The 19,010-nt window shown below is 40.0% G+C and overlaps 3 protein-coding genes across 5 annotated transcripts in view; 2 read left to right on the forward strand and 1 right to left on the reverse strand.

The window, feature by feature from the left end:
• LOC111861613 overlaps nucleotides 1-1,634 on the forward strand; it is a 14,379-nt gene extending 12,745 nt beyond the window's left edge. The window contains exon 5 of the mRNA XM_033750397.1: nucleotides 787-1,634. Coding sequence (XP_033606288.1) covers nucleotides 787-844 — 58 coding nt within the window. The 3' untranslated portion in view covers nucleotides 845-1,634. The remainder of the gene's footprint in view (nucleotides 1-786) is intronic.
• Nucleotides 1-11,779, reverse strand: part of LOC111861614 (gastrula zinc finger protein XlCGF17.1-like) — a 32,302-nt gene extending 20,523 nt beyond the window's left edge. Inside the window, exons 1-7 of one of the 3 annotated variants that reach the window (XM_033750393.1) lie at nucleotides 11,665-11,779; nucleotides 11,413-11,529; nucleotides 10,719-10,889; nucleotides 7,244-7,823; nucleotides 4,150-4,241; nucleotides 2,790-3,110; nucleotides 2,067-2,325 (exon numbers count right to left, since the gene is read on the reverse strand). In XM_033750393.1, the coding sequence (XP_033606284.1) occupies nucleotides 2,067-2,106 (40 nt within the window). In that variant the 5' untranslated portion in view covers nucleotides 2,107-2,325; nucleotides 2,790-3,110; nucleotides 4,150-4,241; ... (2 more) ...; nucleotides 11,413-11,529; nucleotides 11,665-11,779. Of the gene's footprint in view, nucleotides 1-2,066; nucleotides 2,679-2,789; nucleotides 3,111-4,149; nucleotides 4,242-7,243; nucleotides 7,824-9,031; nucleotides 9,797-10,718; nucleotides 10,890-11,412; nucleotides 11,530-11,664 lie in introns of those variants that run through there. The other 2 variants (XM_033750391.1, XM_033750392.1) reach the window with 2 other exon arrangements.
• A 340-nt stretch (nucleotides 11,780-12,119) lies between these two features.
• Nucleotides 12,120-19,010, forward strand: part of LOC111861610 (NFX1-type zinc finger-containing protein 1) — a 76,246-nt gene continuing 69,355 nt past the window's right edge. The window contains exon 1 of the mRNA XM_033750390.1: nucleotides 12,120-12,201. The gene's annotated coding sequence lies outside the window, so the exon portion shown is untranslated. The remainder of the gene's footprint in view (nucleotides 12,202-19,010) is intronic.

The raw sequence follows: 19,010 nt of genomic DNA on the forward strand, positions 1-19,010 counted from the left end.
ATGTATGCCGCGAATTTGGTTTGGTGAATTCTACAGTACAAACGATATGGAGAATCCATATTAATTCCACGTTACTGTTACGTTAGTCTGTACTTAACTACGTATTTCACTAAAAAATGCAACATTTTAACTCGGTTTTTGGTAGATTTTTATGTGACTAACATAAAGCTACTGTGGAAGTGCCCATTTCGGTTATGATGACATTTGTTTATAACGACACTATTTTTAGGTCACTTTGATGACGTTATAACCAAGTTCTACTGTATTTACATTGTGAGCATAATTCAGCAATTTAATATTCTAATAAAATTCATTATGACATAAAGGGCATGAAGAATTCATGTCATGATTTTGCCCTGCATTCTGGTTGTGAGACAGCAACATATACTTAGTTTTCTCTGTTTACTTCTAGACCAACCTCCTTACTAGTGTCAATTAAGGTTTCAATAATTTTTATGGTATCTGTATTATCTCCCAGTAGATTCACATAATCAGCAGAGACAAACAGCTGATGTACCTATTTAATTTCAGTTTCACCAGGTTTTCCTGGACCTTCCTAATGGCATACTCTAAAGCACAATGCTTACTGCCAAGTGTCAACCAAAGAGAGTGTTGGGAAGCTCGTCCCCAATGTCAGTAGTCTACCATTCCACAGAGTGCTGTACCCAAACACTTAATGCTCTTAAGATTTTTCCTTATCTAATGCCCAATTTGGGGGATCAATAATCATACATCTACATAAGATTGTCTTCAGCTTACTGTTCAAATCTACTGCTCCCTCTCTAGGTGTGGATGTACTCAAGACAAGAGGTGGGCTTGTGGTGGCAACACTGCTGACTTGTAAAGTGCCCGGTTCAAATCTCAGCTGGGATGACAGCTATCCAGACTGAGGTTTTGTGCTTTTCCTCCATCTCTCCAGGCAAATGCCAAGATAGTATAAGAAATCGGATAAACGCTTCCTGCCATACCCATTTCAATTCATTAATCCTATATCCAACTACTGTATGAATACTGGAAATACACTGAATTTGGAATTTACTGCCATTCTAGTGACATAACTGTTTATGTCACCAACTGATGGCACACCCTCATTCCCATACCAGACAGACGAGAAAATAATTTTCAGTCCAGACAGGAGAGAAAATTTGGAAAAATTTCAAGAACAAGAATTTTCTGTATTAGTGCAATCAGAAGTTTATATCTATAATTATCTGAATCCTCTTGTGTTATAATATCACTGTAAAATGGGTGTCGCAGACACAACATCGACTTGACAATGATATCAAACAGACAACACTGTCACAATTAAATTTATATATTGAACTGCATGTTTTGATCATGATACACCACCATGAGGTGGATTCAAAATAAATAACTGCAGTCACTAATTGCAAGTTTATTATTATATTGGATTTCCATAGATGAACAAATAAATAAAACACAAGAATGTGGCCCTTCAACCCCACACTGTCACCTGAATATCAGGTTTTGGCAACTTAACTCACTCTCTATCTGCCTTAGGACCCCACTAATTTGGTTCAGACTCAAACTGTGTTACTAATGACCAGGGCCCGGATTTTGAAGACCTGAAAATATTTAAAAAATGACCCAGAAATGTAATATGCAGGGCCCGGATTTTGACGAACTGAAAATATTCAAAAAATGACCAAAGAAATCCAGAAAAATGACCTAAAGGAGAAAAGAAAGAACACTTCACTTCCATGTTATTCACATTTCAGAGAACATATGAAGAAAAATTCCTTAAAATGGCCAAAAATGACGAGAAATACCCTAAAAAGTCCAAAAAATTACCTATAAAATTTACATTTCTGTAACCAGCAGCTCATATCCGAGATTTATACATTTAAGAGCATCGCATAGGATACAAGGAAAAAAAAATGACATGTCATCAAAATCCGGGCCCTGCTAATGACATTGTTACCTGGACAGGCAATTGCCTCGAGCACTGCTGTACGAATTGACTTGTACCAAGAACATTTACAATCTCTGTCAGTGTTTCCAAACATTCAGACAAGAAAGCTAGAGGTACCCCGTGTGACACGTACCTTTAGCACCACAGGTGATCGCAGATGGTGGGTAGTTCATGAGGCGAAGACACTGCACAGAACTTGCTGACTAGCCCCTCCAGGACTGCCAACATATAGGAACAATTATATAGAGAGCGTGTCACCAACTGTTCATCTGAACACATTATGACTGGTCAAAATTTTATTTCTATGAAGCAGACTCCTGATTCAAGATGCTTGCTTCAGTTGCAATCTGTCTTCCTACCCGACCAGACATAATACACGTAAAATGAGGTACCTGTCAAATAATATAAAAACCAAATAATAATCCACGCATACAAACGGAGTAGTTAACCAACTTCATTCATGTATATGGTAAGAAAACTATTGCCATATGTCTGCAAAAACAAGAAAAAAAACATAATATGAATGCAACAACATACGAAATAAGACATATTACACAGATAGCTTTTAGTTGTATAACTTATTCTTTTAAAAGATCTGTATCTTCATTGTATTTTATATTACTATATTGTGATATATTTGTCAAGAATCCAGCACTATTGTACCAATCATATAAAATGCAGTTCAATAGTTTAAAAATCTGGTAATTGTGTATTTGCCTGAAGATGGCTTTCTAAAAAGCCGAAACATGTAGCTAAATATTGCTAAACATTAACAGTTTCATTTTGGTGTTGTGACGGATTCTAATAAAGAATTTTATATCGAGATGCTTGATTTAGGATCACAGGAGGCACTAACCTTCAAGTCACAGACTCCCAGTAAGTCCTGTGCAACAGCCACTGCAAAACCTTGCTCGTATCTCTCAGTCTGAATTCATACAGCTCCTCGTGGGCATCTTGCAGTGAGGAAGGGCTCTTCCCAAGTCCAGGTCCAGCACCATGTCAAAACAGTAAACATCACTAAAGTTTCTTCCACATATCAGCCATCTTTACCATTTTAACACACTGCTACACCCAGATATCCTACGAGGAACATAAATTTCTCCGAAGTCTCAACCACCACTTCCTCAGTCCAGTATTATGGTATCCTTTCTTATGTGGGGTGGTGATCTCTTCAGACCTGTCAACAAGAAGTAACAATATTAATCCTCCCATAATTACATTCCCTTTATTCATATTCAGACACCGCCCGTGATATGTTGGTGCCCAGGGAATGCCTTCATTAGCCCCCCCCCCCCAACAGAAAACTGCAGTTTCCTCAAAAACAGCTTCAGTAATTTAGATTTTCTCTGTTATTCATGAAAACCGTCTCCCTAAATAGGTACTGCACAGGGAGTATCCTGAGGAATATAACGGTATGCCCTCGAGTGGCACAAATATGAAATGTCAGTTTTCTCAAGAATGGACCACCACAGACTTAAAATAGTTTATCTTCTAAGTAAGGTACATAAAATGTATACCAAACTATGCAGTCAACACAACAATATTCTGTGTTTAAAACAAAGTAGACACTATCGTATCAACATTTGTTTTTATTGACGCTACGTTTCGACACTTATACTGGGTCATCATCAGTCATACAATGATACCAGTCTCAGTTGTTGAATTGCATCTAATTCTTGAATAAGAATCCTTATTGTGCACTTGAGTGTTTTTAAATGCATAAACATGTAACATCAATAAAAGCAAATGTTGATACGATAATGGCTACTTTGTTTTAAATACAGAAAATTATTGTTTTGCAGACTGCATACTTTTGTATACATTTTATGTACCTTGTTTATAACACAACACGATGAATACTATTAAGATTGTATATTCCAAGTAGATATTTTTTTCTGTCTCTGGGCAGGAGAACATTGTGGCTGTTGAGCGCATACAAGAAAGTGTCTCATACAAGGGGAACACATGACCTCACACCTACACTTGGTTGGCTGATGGCCTTTCCCACTGTTGACAAATACAGGTTGTTTCAGGCTCCAAATACATATTTCAGAACAGAGCAGGCCATCAGCCATCCAAGCATTCTTGTCAGCTCCATGTATGCCCCCACTATGAGACAGGAAGCAAACAAATGTACTATTCTAACAATTCCTGGGGGCAAAACAGGTCCAGTACTGGTCTGGATGACATGGAGAGGAGAAAAAGCTTGCCCTTACCTGGACTTGCACTCCAAACCCTTGGCTGTGCAGCCGACCACCCCAGTGGTCTCTTCTTCAGAAGGTCCTGCATTCGATTGCAACTTCTGCCACTAATATCAGAATAAAAATGAGTTATTGGCAGAACTAACTGCCTACTTTCCTTAAATGTGTCACGGACCACATAAAAAACAAAACAAAAAATTGGAGGGGGATATGAAGACAGCAAGACAATCTCATAAGCCTACTAATATGAAAAATCTATTGGTATGGTGAAGGTCACCTAAAGACAGCAGTATATGCTACATCATATAACAATCTCTTTCAATCTATGCATAGGTGGAAGCACCTGTTCATAACTTTTGGGTTGTGATTGCAGGACTTCTGGATTGAGTTCAGATCCTCCCCAATTAAAGACAATGGCCCAGTCTCACCTGGGTTTGGAAATTACAGGCTGCACTGAGCAGTAATCCCTGTGTGGTGTTCTCTCACTTCATGGGGTATCTTCCTGGAGATCCAGTAATTAGTCGGGCCTTTTTGCATTGGATATGGCACACAGTAGCGTAGTTGGTTGAAGCACTATGCTACAAGCCGGTAGGTCACAGGTTCAAGTCCCTACGAGGTCACTGGATTTTTTTCAATTGACCTAATTCTTCCAGGCGCAATATTGTCCGGGGGTCGACTCAGCCTCTAACAGAAATGAGTACCAGGAATATTCCTAGAATATTCTTGGGGGTAAAGGGCAGCCTTGCCACCATCTACGAGCTGATTGTCTAGAAAACGTGGGAACCTCAACATTTCACAACCCTATGAGCCTCCATGGCCTGTTACAGGGATACCTTTACTTTACTTTATGGCCTCCTGCTCTATCACTAAGTTTGCCCCAGTCACTCCACTGGACTGCACATTTACTGGCATCTATTTTGCACCCTGTTCACATCCCAATCTCTTTACATCCCTTCATCTATCCCAGGCAAGTACAACTTCAAACAGGTTATGATCAACTTTTTAGTGTCAAAACTGGCAGTGATCTACCACCCCCTCCTATCGTCGTACCTCACTTTAAGCAAAAATATTGGTAAAAATAACTCAACACATGATGTTTGTTGTAAAAACAACATACATCGAAAGTACAGACTACTTTAACACGCATTTTCCCTTCCCTGAATATAATCATATTATATTACAAGTGAATTTACATGCTTTTCACATATAATTTCCTTATAGATGTATGAGATCGACCAAAAATCATCCCGCGATCGACGCGTTGGACATGCCTGATCTATCCTATCAAGCAATGTCTGAAATCCCACTTCCTATATCTACAAGCATCCCTTGTGATCATGACCCTCATCTTATTCTTTTCCTTTATATTTATTATTTACAAAAATTACAACCAATCAGCAAAAGGTGGGATCTCATTACTAGCACTGGCCTAGTCAGACTAGTGCACTGCCTCCTCTGCACGTGGGGGGGGGGGGGGGGGAAGAAGGATGGCTTTACTGCCAGTCTCGTCCACNAGCATGATGGCTCTACTGTCAGTACTGTCCAGTCAGCTGACCTTCCTTCCCTGCACATGAGTCCCTAGCCCTGGCTCTACTGCTCAGAACATGGTTCCCAGTTCCTTCAGGTGAGCTGTTCCACTCAGCCGCCCATCAATGGTTATGAGATCACCTTGCTGTCGGTATCCCCCTCACCCTAAATTCCTTGGCATGTTTATCATGGCACCTGAGCCCATCTCAATGGCATACTTCATAAATCCCTCCCATCAGCAATATAAACATTAACACCCCCTTAAATTACTCAAACACTTGAACCGAATGTTATGAAATCTGGTACATACATCATGCTACCCAAGGCCATCTCAATGGCATACTTCACAGATCCCTCCCATCAGTAATACCAACAATGAAACCTCTCCTATCCTACAGTCATCCTCACCTTCCTATGTTGCACCCTGTTCTCACTGATGAGGCTCTGGCAACAACATCACCACTTTAAATAGTTCTAATTCATGCATAATTCAGGTTCCATAAAAAACTTGAGTTTATATTATTGTTTCCCTGATTTTCTTATGCATACATAACAAAGTCTGCCCCATCTGCCATATCAAATATTCAATTTGTAGTGAAAGGAAAGGAAAGTAAGCGATCAGTTCCTCCCAGAACTTCTTGTTGAGTATTCAAGGGTTTATCTACCACAGGTTGGTGCCCAGAGACTATGAACATTCTAACCCTAAAAACAGACACCTCATTTGCCTCAGAAAACAAAATTGAGATTCCCTCAAAAATACCTCTGATTTTCATTAAATTTCACTAATTTATGAAGACATCTTGAAGAATGGAACTACACAGGTGGTACCGCCAGGAAAATAACACTACACTCTCTATGAGGATGTACGTGCAATGCATTTGCACTGATTTGCTGTTTACACACAATGATCAAGGCAGTTCGTTCAACTCTTCTCGTGCTACAACACGCCGGTGTACTGCCCATTATACACAAAGGTGAAAAGATGCACAAATAATGACAAAACACAGGCAATTCAAGATTGAGGAATCATCAGAAAATTGTGATTGTTCGATACAAAAATTTGGAAATGTACACACTGTATTTGATATGTTCAATTATCTTTAAAAAAAACAGACTTACAGGTAAAAGTGTAGAGAGCATGAAGTATGTATTTTATTTTCCTCTAGAATTTTTGCTCCGCACGTTTTGGCTCTGATAAGTATTTAGTGAGCTACATATGAGATCAACTTACAAGATGTCCAACATGCATTTCTGCATTTAAAAAGAAAGGGTGGACAACAATTCTTCACAAGTTCTCAAATATAAAATTCCATGAAACTTCATTATGTGGTTCTTGAGTTTATCATCTGTACAGACGGACGCACCTGAGTGACATGAACGAACTCCGCACTGTTGCGCATTCAATACACTGCACAACATGTAGTTTAAGGTAAAGATTAACTTCTCACTGAGAAAGGGTATATGATTTTTGGTTTTCTGAACAAAGGGCCTGTCTGCTGATAAAAAAAATGTTCAAAAACACTGAAGCAATGTGACCTGCCCAACTGGGTCAATCTGTAATGGTACGTGACATGACACACACTTTTAGTACAGGAGCTCCCTGGACGGGTGAGAAAGGTAAAGAGAGGAAGATGCTGTGTGGCTCCTGATCGCCCAGAAACTCAGCATCCTTCATCGCTGGGAAGAGCTTCCCTTCATGGACACTACTCCAAGACTGCCAACATAGAGCACACGGATAAGGCTTACACTGTGTATCATGACTGGGTTACATACTGCAATTCAGTTGAAGTGCTCTAACCTATGAGTTTGCTAATTCAAGATGATCCCCTGACACTGAGCTCAGCACAAGAAACACTAACCTTTGGTGCCCAGAGTCCAAGCAGTACCAGGGAGTGCAGAAACTTGTTGTTTGTTCTCAATCTGAACTCGTGCAGCGGGGGACAATGCTCTAGATCCAGGTATAGCACCATGTTAAAACGGTAATGATTACTGTCGTTTCGCTTACTGCGTTAATAGAAAGTGGCAGCAAAGACCTCCAAAATATCAGTACTCTTTACCAGTTCAACACAGTGCTATAATGAAAGATCCTACAAGGGACATATACTGCTACTCCCTTAGTCTCACTGTGGGACGGTAGTCTCTTCACTGAAGGCTCTCCTCAGCTGTCAGCAAATGGGAACAATCATGAATCCTCACACAATTACACTTTACAATCTGGCCTAAGAATGATGCAACTAGGTGCTGACATAATCAGTCCTCTAGCACCCCAAACAAAGCAAGTCCCAGAAAGTAGTAAACTTCTGATTTGTGTCAGGTTTAGATCTTGTCCAGTTTTCCTCAGTCCCTACACACATGCCAGGATAGCACCTCTAATCAGGTCATAACCATTTCCTTAAAACATCCTTCTAAATTCACTATTCACCCAATCATTTAATCTTCAGCCTGTTTTTTTAATCATCCCTATCAAGAAGAATTAAAATTGTTGTGTAACACCCTGTTCACATGTTCAAAATGTCCCACATTTTGTAAACTACCCATCAGAATTAAATTTTTTTTTTGAAAAAGCAACATTAGTATAAGCTTCTCTGCAGTTACACTATTTTCCATGTTGGCTGGTCTGCGGTCTAGTGGTCAGAGTTCCTGGCTACAAATCCAGAGGTCCCAGGCTCGATTCCCGGCGCCACAAGATTTTCTGAAAACTAGTGGGTCTGGAACGGGGTCCACTCAGCCTTGTGATAATTGAGGAGCTATTTCAAGGAAACAGCAGCTACAGTCTAGAAAACCGAAATTAACGGCTAGGGGGATTCATTGTGCTGACCACGCAACACCCTCTATCCCCTAAAGTTGGCATTAACTTCGCCAACAAGCAGCAGTCGCTCGGTCGGTACAGTTTGCTTACGGACTAAAACCACAGAGTTTGTATTTTGTTTTAGCTGGTCTGAGACACATTTCATAACTAAAGACTGCTAACTGTGAGATGAAATATTTCCTGCCTACATACAGAAATTCTTACAGAAAATGATCAGGGACAGCAAGCAACAAAGCCTGTGGAAAACACCGCAATTTATAGACTGAAAAAGTTACAGGCAATAAACACGAGTACAGGGAACTGACTTGACAGTTTAACGCTACATAGTCTCAGCTCCTGGCTGTGTTGCTATATAAAATAAAACAAAATAATCTAGCCCAACCCACCCTGCCTGAATGCAAGCATCTGCTGGGGTCACCCTATCATTCTGGTTTCAACTCCATTAACTCTTACACTGACATCAATGTCCTCCTTGTTTCCATTTCTATACCATTAAATTATCTTTCTATTTTGCTCACATGTTGTCAGAGTAATCACCTCAAGCAATACACAAGAACTAACCTGTACCAAGAACATTCAAATTCTCCAGAATTTTTCCAAATTGGATGAAAGAGGTACTTCTTGCATGACACACACCTCTAGTAGAGGAACTCCCTGCATGAGCGAGACAGCTGAAGAGAGGAATGGAGAGGAAGATGCTGTGTGGCCGCTGCACACTCAGAAACTTGGCATCCTTCATCTCTGGGAATGGCTTCCCTTCAACGATGCCACTCAAGTATTACCAACATAGAGCACACATATAAGGCTTTAAGACAAATTCTAAATCTGAGGGCACTATAAGTTATAACTTGGTAAAATACGTGGTGCAATCCAAGAGTTCCCAAAATTTGAATTTTGCGTGCAAATGGTTGTGAGTACATTGAAATACCACTAGGTGTCTCCCCACACACCCTTCATGAATCAGTGTGGGAAGTGCCGTCAAGTTGAGTGGTTGGGTTTATTGTTGGTGAACGTATTTCCACTGTTGTGTTTCCGTGAGTCTGCAGTTTGGCGATGGCTGACCCGAGAGAGCAGCGTGTCTGCATTAACCGCTGCAGAAACACACCAGATGTTGAAGCAAGCTTTTGGTGACAGCACTTTAGGCCAGATACAAACTTACAACTGGTATAAGCTTTTCAAAAATGGCCAAAAATCGACTGATAACAATCGTTTGGGATGGCCGTCACCTGGCACCACACCAAAAAATGTCGTGAAAATTAGGGATCTGATTCTACAAGATCATAGACTGACAATCCAAGACCTCTGTAACACCTTGGGACTAGGTTATGGTACATGTCAACGAATTTTGTCAGAGGAACTGAACATGAGGATTGCGGCGAAGTCTGTGCCATGACTGCTGCAAAATGAACAGAAGCAGCATCGCTTGGAAGTCTGCAGGGAACTTCAACAACAGCTTCAAGAGGATCCAGACTTTCTTTCGAAGGTTGTCACTGGTGACGAAAGTTGGGTTTATGGCTACGACCCTGCAAGTAAGCAGCAATCGTCACAATGGAAGAGCCCTTCTTCACCTCGGCCAAAAAAAAAAAGCTAGACAAGTCAAGAGCAACATTAAGTCCATGTTCATCTCTTTTTTTGATACTGACGGGTTTGTTCATAAGGAGTTCATCCCTCCTGGTCAGAAAATCAATAAAGAGTTCTATCGCGATGTTCTAAGGCGTTTGAGAGAGGACATGAGGAGAAAACGTCCAGAGAAGTGATACACGAACGACTGGGTACTACACCATGACAACCCACGACCGGATACGGCTTACATTGTGCAGGAATTTTTGGCTAAAAACAAGCTGGCAGTTGTTCCCCACCAACTCTACTCGCCAGACTTAGCTCCATGCAACTTCTTTCTCTTCCCCAAGATAAAAATCAAGTTGAAGGGGCAAAGATTTGATACAGCTGGGGAAATTTAAGTGGAAACACAGACAGTACTAAACACCCTAACAAAGAAAGACTTCCAGGGTGCATTTCAAAAGTGGCAGAAACGCTGGGATCGGTGCATGCGCTCCCAAGGGGACTACTTTGAAGGTGATGGTGCAGAATAAGATCCAGGTAAGACATAATAGTTTTTATTAATATATTTCGGGAACTTTTGGATTTCACCACATATTCTGATTTTCTTGAAGTGCGTTAACCCACAAGTTTGCTAAATCGAGATAATCCCACTGACAATGAGTTCAGAACTACAAGAGGCACTAACCTTTGCAGTACAGACTCCCAGAAGTTCCCATGCAACAGGGAGTGCAGAACCATGCTGGTCACTCTCAGTCTGAAGTCAGAGGCTCCTCATGGACATCATGCAGTGGAGAAAAACACTCTGGGTCCTGGGTAGAGCACCACGTCAAAATGGTAATGGCTGCTGAGGTTTCATCTGCAAGTTGATAACAAGTGCCATCAGAGTCCTCCAAAATATCAGTACTCTTTACCATTTCAACACAGTGCAACACTCAAACACCCAACGAGGCACACAAACTGCCACTCCCTTGGTCGTGCTGTGGGGCAGGTGTAAACAAATAAGAATAAGAATCACATAAATCCTCACACGATTACATATTACAATCAATCTGGCCCAGTCCCACTGACCTGTGTGCCTTGTTCCCTTGCCAGCTTCATGCCCCTGCCTACATCTGCTGATACACTTTGCACCCTATACTAAGCTAGACTCTACAGCACTCAACAATGGATTATCAGCAAATAATTAATTGGAAAGGCTGTGGATAGGCCTAATTTGAGGAACTGTTCTGCATCTGAACAAAACTAAGAAAGACCTCTATCAGGACAGCAGATCTCTATATCCAATGGTTGTACCAGTATGGATCAACATAAATTAAATTATATAATTAAAAAATGATGTGGTGTCTAAGGCCTCTAGGAATATGCAGCTACAGACTCACAAATGATGTTTAGTCGCAGACCACTAGAGATCATTTCGTGTGCTACATTACTTTCCATACAGGATGTCTTCACAGATCTGTTGCAATAACAGCCTCTTCACAGGAGCCTCTCCAGAACTGTGAAACAAATAGTAACAATTATATAATGCTTACAAGATCATTAATTATAATCCAACTACAGGTTATTCAGATGTCTTTTTCTAATGATCTTTTTTAACTACACACAGTCTGCAGTCCGCAGTTTCTTCTAACCATTTTGCTTTATAAACTCATTCTGCTTCATTTATACAGACAGGATTGTTAAAAGCTCTATTTTGCTGGGCCCCTTTGCACTTCCAGTCCCTCGCCGTGGATCGTGAGCACTAGACCGCACTAGACCACTAGACTGACTGGGACAGCCATGTGGTTAGATTCATTAGATTGTACGACATGCGTATATAAGTATTACCAACATATACAACACGAACATGAAGATCTACACATATTCCTACGTAACATAATCATTCTTCACTTACTTGCAAAACATTATGTCCACACGGTTTTCAAACGTATTAAACACATTACATATGACACGGATTTGGTAAATTTAATTTCATTAAATAAAGAAAACTTCAAAAGCTGACCAAGCAAAACCACAAAACACAATTTCAAAATGGCTACCGCCACGAGCGACCACTAGCGATCTGTCTGTGACAAAACGGATTCTCCGCACACGAAGGGAACGAAAGGAAGTAGGAGTGGTTGTGTTTGTTATGTGGTGTGAATCACCAAGAATATCAGATTGTGAAGGTATGTATACGTATGGTTTCATTGGTGAAAGCTAGTAATATGCATCTAGAATTTCATATTGAGTGTGAAGAAAGTAGCCTGAACTCCTTGACTGTGCTGCCCACATATCTGAAAAAACTTGCTGTAATTGCCCAAGTGAAAGCCTCGGAACCCTCGGAACTGTACACCTTGAAGTGATCTTCACTGGGGAACGAGAATGGAGACAGTGCTTCGCGTTTCATTATTGTGCCTGACTTGTTCTGTTTAGGGGTTATTAATGTGATTTTTGGAGTTTGGCTTCCGAAATGGGGACGACAGTGGGTACATAAATTCTGTAAGAGGATTTTGAACAGGGCGGTACTCCTGTACCGTTTCTAATACTGGGGGCGCCCCATCCATTTTTTTTACACAGTGATGCTATACATAATGTAAGATAAGGAGTTCAGGTCGTTCATTGTCATCATAGGGACAAAATCTTCTGGACTTAATCCGATTCTATGGCCGCGCCATAGCTCAAGCGGTTAGTCGCTAGCTTCCCAACGCTGCTGCCCGGGTTCGATCCCGGGTCTGGTCAAGTGGGATTTGTGTTGGACAAAGTGGCGGTGGCGCAGGTTTTCTCCCAGTACTTCGGTTACCCCTGCCAATCTTCATTCCACCAATTGCTCCACAATCACCCCCACCTGTCATCTGGGGCTGGTACAATAGGCCAGAAGTGGCCACAGTACAAGAGATTTGGTCCCACCCCACTAGCAATAAAAAAATAGTCCAATTCTAATACAGTTTTTCAAGAGAGACCTTCCTGTGTTCATTAATTGCAGAGATATAGCATTTTGAAATGTTATATTTTCCTTAAATTGTGCCAAGTTCAGATTCAGAAAAAGTCCAATAATTTTACAACAAAATAAAATAAAGAGCTTGTTCTTACAAGTTCTTTCCACAAAACCTAATGCCATTTGAGTACTTTGGAAAGTTGGGACATGAAAGGGATGAGAAGATATGATTTTATGTTTTTTTAGTGATTTGTTTAATAGTGGAGACATCCTGTAGGGTGTTGTGGCTCACACAATGTTTCAGTTCATACCTGATGTTGTTAGAGTTAAGTTGAATTTCCTTTTGTGACCAATTTTATAGTGGTTTGGTGAAGTGCAGAACATATTTTAATTTATTGTGAAGTTAAGAATGGCTGCAAGTGTCAAAGAACAAAATGTTTTAAAATAATGTTGCAATCCTCTGAGTGTCAGTCGCAGCGAAAGTTTCAAGAAATCTTGAGTCCTCTGCTGTATGGGATAATGGAAAGTGTTTCTAGTATTTAGAAAGGTCAGAGAATATGTGTAATATAGAGACAGATGTTTGAAAATTTGCCTGAAGGATTCAGGAATGAAGCAGTTGACTCTTCAAGCTGAGAGTATGTGTCATATATGGTTATAATATGAGGACTGATTGATGATTATTATTATTACATAAGGTTTTGTAAACCCAAATACATTGCATTCAGTTAAGGAGGAAACTTCGCAATACCGCTGACCACGCCCAACAATCCTCACAGATTGCTGCTGTAACTCCCAATAGCAGAATTCTAATGCACATAATATTGCTTAAGGCCCAAAAACAAATTCTGGAAACTCAGTCACTGAAGAAGATTCACTCATAACATGTAGGAGCAGTTAAGAGTCTTTGACAAAAGTGACTAGCTGTGTGGTTTGATCATATAATTTTCTTAGGGATTTAAAATTGTGGATGAAGTTGATGTAGGTATAATTACATTTTTGTTACTGTGTGGCTCATATTACTGATAATGGAAGAAAGTCACAGCCAAAATAGTGGGAGAAGGTAGGAAATAATAGACAAGTCCACAAGGTTAAGCAGACTTTCTACTCTGAATCTTTACGTCATGTCAGTAGTCAGAGTACGTGCAGCACCGTAACTGTCATTTTCAGCAATTTCCAATCATCAGGAATATGTACATATGCCAGACAGGAGGTAAATATGCAGCATAGGGGAGAGGTCCATGCTGGAGTGTGGGTTTTATTTTGCACACCCACACACACCCCCAGGTCCAGCTGTCCCTGCCAATTCATTATTTACCCTTGAATCTGGAATTTTGGCTGCAGCACTTTAGAGGCTCAGTTTTAGCATGAGTGTGTTGAACATCAAGTAGCTTTGTAGTACTTAACCCTGTTAGTGCCTGTTTTTCCATGACTTTCATGAGTCAGACAGCCTGGTGCATCTTTGATCATGTGACAAGACCACCTTCATGAAGATCTTTGGCTTTTTTAATATCCTTTCTGTAGTTGGTAAGAGCCTCCTTACATGATTCCCAATTCTCTCCCCCTTTTGGGTCTGTTGTACTGGGTTCTTGTTTCGACTGTCGACGTACCCAGCTCTGTATTACATCAAGGGACCTGGTAATAAGACAAGATTATATCCTATTGTAATGTGTCTACAGTCAGATCTGTATTTTGTACTGAGTGAATACTTTGTGATTTCCTGTTGCTTCTCTTGGAGAACATGGAAAGTAATTTTGGTTGTTATGTTACCTGTATGTATTTGTGATCATAGATCGAGTATTTGATCTATTAATGAAATCTTTATTTCAGTTACAATACTAGAAACTAACATTAAAAAAAAGACCATTGCATGGAGATATATCCTCTGTGAATCAAGTGCTCAGTATGACCACCATTATGTCTGGCAACTTCAGCATGAGCTTTGATATTATTGATTGCTCTGTGGTACATATCCTCAGGTATCCTGTTGCAGGCCTGAATGAATTGTGTTCTCAATTCCATTATGTTAGCGGCTTTTTCGGAGAAATCTTTTCCTTAAGGATTCCCCAAAGAAAGTAGTCAACATGGATTTAAATCAGGACTGTTCGGGGCTCAGTTCTGTGTACGAGTACATGCAAAACAATCAGGAAATTGGTTTGAGATGACATGCGAGTTGAAAGTGTCATGCACAAAGTTCAAAATAGCATTTGCTGTGTGCAGCCTGTCTCCATCCTGCATGAATCACTGAGTTTGTAACGGCAAACCTGTAGCAAGAAGTTGAGGCACAAAAGTATTTTGCAACATGCTTAAATAGTGCTCATTGTTCACTGTCTCTTAAAAAAATTGCCCATAGCAGTATATCAATTGAGGTGATATACACTGTAATTCTTGGTGCATGATGTACCTTCTCATGAAGCACACATGGATTCTCTGATGCCCAAAATCACACGTTTTGTTTATTAACCACACCACTCACTCGCTCATGGAGCTGAGTCCTTGAGATGCTGCCAATTGTGCAGATACTCAAGAACTTCCCAGCATTTTATGGAACCTGAAGGTTCATTACCATGTTCACAAGAGCCCTCCACTGGTCCCTATCCTGAGCCAGATCAAACCAGTCCATACCATCTCATTGTCTCTCTCCAAGATCCATATTAATATTGTCCACCCACCTATGCCATGGTCTTCCCAGTGGTCTCTTTCCTTCTGGCTTGACCACCGATATCCTATATACATTTCTCTTCGCCCTCATTCGTGCTACATGCCCCGCCCATCTCATCCTACTTAACGTGATCATTCTAATTATACTTGGAGAGGTGTACAAGTAATGAAGCCCCTCATTATGTAGTTTTGCCAACCTCTGTCACTTCATCTCCCTTCTATCCAAATATTCTCCTCAACATCCTGTTCTCAAACACCCTTAATCTCTGTTCCTCTCTTAATGTCAGAGACCAAGTTTCACATCCACACAGAACCACAGGCAAAATTATAGTTTTGTATATTCTAATTTTTATGTCATTAGACAGCAGATGAGAAATCAGAAGGTTCTGGACTGAATGGTAGCAAGCATTACCTGAGTTCAGTCTTCCTCTTAATTTCCTCATGAATCAGGTTTTGATTTATTACAGTCGTTTCCAAATATCTGAACTTTGCCACATTTCAAAACATCTATTACCTACCTTTATGTCATGATTTTGCTCTGCATTTTGGTAACGAGACAGCAGTACATAATAGTTTTCTCTGTGTTTACTTCTAGACCAACCTCCTTACTGGCAATAATTAAAGTTTGTGTGTTTTTCTTTTTGGTATCTTTAATATCACCCAGTAGATTCACATTATCAACATAGACCAACGGCTGATGTATCCCGTTTAATTTGCCCCATCTGATTTTCCTGGACGTTCCTAGTGGCATATTCTAAAGCAAAGTTGAAAAGTCGTGGCAATAAAGTGAGTGTCTCCTAGTTTTAGACCATTCTAGACAGAAGAATTATCAGACAAGTGTTTACCTATATGGACTTTACTATGCATTTCCTAACTGAATCATAGGCTTTCTTGAAGTCTGTGAATAGCAGATGTACTGTCTCATTGTATGAGTACTCCCATTTTTTCTCCAGTATCTGACAAATGCAAAATATCTGATCAGTAGTTGACATGTTATGGCAAAACCCACACTGATGATCCCCAATAATTTTATCTATGTATGGACTTGATCTTGGGAGAAGATTATTGGATAAAATTTTATATGAAGTTGATAACAGTGATATCCCCCGATAATTAACTACAGTCAGTTTTATCGCCATTCTTGTGAACTGGTACAATAATAAGACTCCTTCCACTGATCAGGCAATTTTTCCTTATGCCAGATAGAAGTAACAAGCTTATGGATCTTAGAATGTAATTTTTCGCCACCTGCTTGAACAGGTTCTGCCGGAATTTGATAACTACCTGGCGATTTATACCGTTTCAATTTTGCAATAGCACTTTCAACCTCAAAAGGGCTAGGATCAGGTACTGACAGCTCAGCTATATATGTATTTCTATCTTCCTAACATCACTGACCCTGTGTGCATTCAATAACTGAGATAAGTAGTTCTTCCACCTATTCAAAATGGTATGGGAATCTGCAAGCAGTTTCACCATTCTCGTCCTTCACTAAGTTAATTCTAGTTTGGTAAACCCTCTTCAAATCATTTATTCTTCTATACAGGTCTCTAATGTTCTTGTTCTTACTGTTCATTGCAAGCTCATATTGTGTTTCATATATTTCCTCTTTTTATTCCTGAAATGTCTGTTGGTTTCATGTCTTATACTCAGATTATCCCCATTTATTTCACTTGGATCCCGTACTCACTACAGTTTAGTTTGTTTCCTTTGGTCTAATAATTTTGAGCATCTTTAATTAAATCATGGCTTATGTTTGTTCATAGTAACCTAGACTCTCTTTGGCAGAAATGTTGATATTCTCTCTAATACTTTCCCAAGCTCTGTTAACATCCACCTCAGTGTCTTGAGTTTTCCAAAGCTGCAAACCTATTTGGGAGTTCAACACGATTCTGCGTACTCTCTACCTTCTTTAATTTCCTGAGATTGAACCTCTGCATGTGAACTCTGTGTGACGTTTGCTTACTCACTGCCAGTCTTTCCCTAACCTTTGCCACCACCAGGTACTGGTCAGTATCACAATCTGGTGGCCTGAATGATCAGACATCAGGTATACACGAATGCTGTCTCCTTTATATCAAAATACGGTCAATCTGGTTATGCGTCGTCCCATCAGGAGATGTCCAAGTACATTTATGAATGTTACAGTGTGGGAACATCGTACTTTTAACCGTAACATTTTTTGATGTCGCAAAGTTTACTACTCTAACTCATTATCATTACTAATTTCGTGCACACTCTCATTCCCATTCGTTGGTTTGAAAGTATCTTCCCTACCTACTTTGGCATTGAAATCTCCTAACAAAATTTTTATATGATACATAACGAAATATCAAATATGTGTTCTAGTTCTTCGTAAAACCTGACGTTTATATCATCAGTTTTATCTTCTGTTGGGACATGAACATTCAGAACGATATCACACCAGCAGCCTCTTACTGTTATCTGTGATATCCTTTCACAAGTGAACTCCACCCTCTTAACTGCTGATATGATTCTGTTATGTATGAATAAACCTGTACCTAATTCATGATTTTCAGTCTCCTTTCTATATAAAAATATATATTCACCTGCTGGTTCGGTGCCACCTCCACCCCATCTAACCCCCCTGTACTCCCACTAAATGTAACTTATATTTTGAGATTTATTTCGCCACTGCCCTGAGCGAACCTGCAATTTACATACTTCTAACATTCCAAGTACCAAATTTCATATCCATATTCTTTCACTTAGGTCATTTATCCAAGGATTCCATCCAGGTCTGAGGCTTCTTGCAAATTTTCGTAACAAGATTATTTTTATGGTGAGGAGTTGTTAGCCCCATGCCCAACCCCAAAGCTGGAGGACCACCCCTTGTCGGCTGTCCGCGACTGCTTCTTCAACATGTTTGCAGCTACCATCTATTTTAACCACACCATTCAGGTGGAAATTGTGCCTCAGCAGAAAACCAAACATTGTTGAACAGTACCTCATTAATCTGAGTCCATCCAGGACGTACCATTCTTTGAAATTTGTGTGTTTTGAACTGTTAAGTTTTGGCAACACTGTTATTTGGTATGGATAAAAATTCAAATAACTTTTGAATATTCGTTGTACCAAGTGCCTGGATGTCTGTAGATGTGCCGCAGTCTTCCTTGTTGGTTTACTGGGGCTTTTTTGCAGCGCCACTCTGGCATCATGAATTTTCTCCAGAGAACGTGCAGATGAAGGCTGGTGACATTTTGTCACCAACATTGAACCATCATTACGAATCTGTTTATAAAATTTATGAATTGTTTTGAATGAGAGCGCCCATTGCGTTTGAAAATGGGCATGAAACTGCCTCCATGTGACCACAACACTTCTAATTTCAGTAAAGAATGACACGTTTTTATGCAGTGTTATACAGACAGTTTTCCTTTG

The sequence above is a fragment of the Cryptotermes secundus genome, unplaced genomic scaffold, assembly GCF_002891405.2.
Source record: "Cryptotermes secundus unplaced genomic scaffold, Csec_1.0 scaffold4367, whole genome shotgun sequence".
NCBI lineage: Eukaryota > Metazoa > Arthropoda > Insecta > Blattodea > Kalotermitidae > Cryptotermes > Cryptotermes secundus.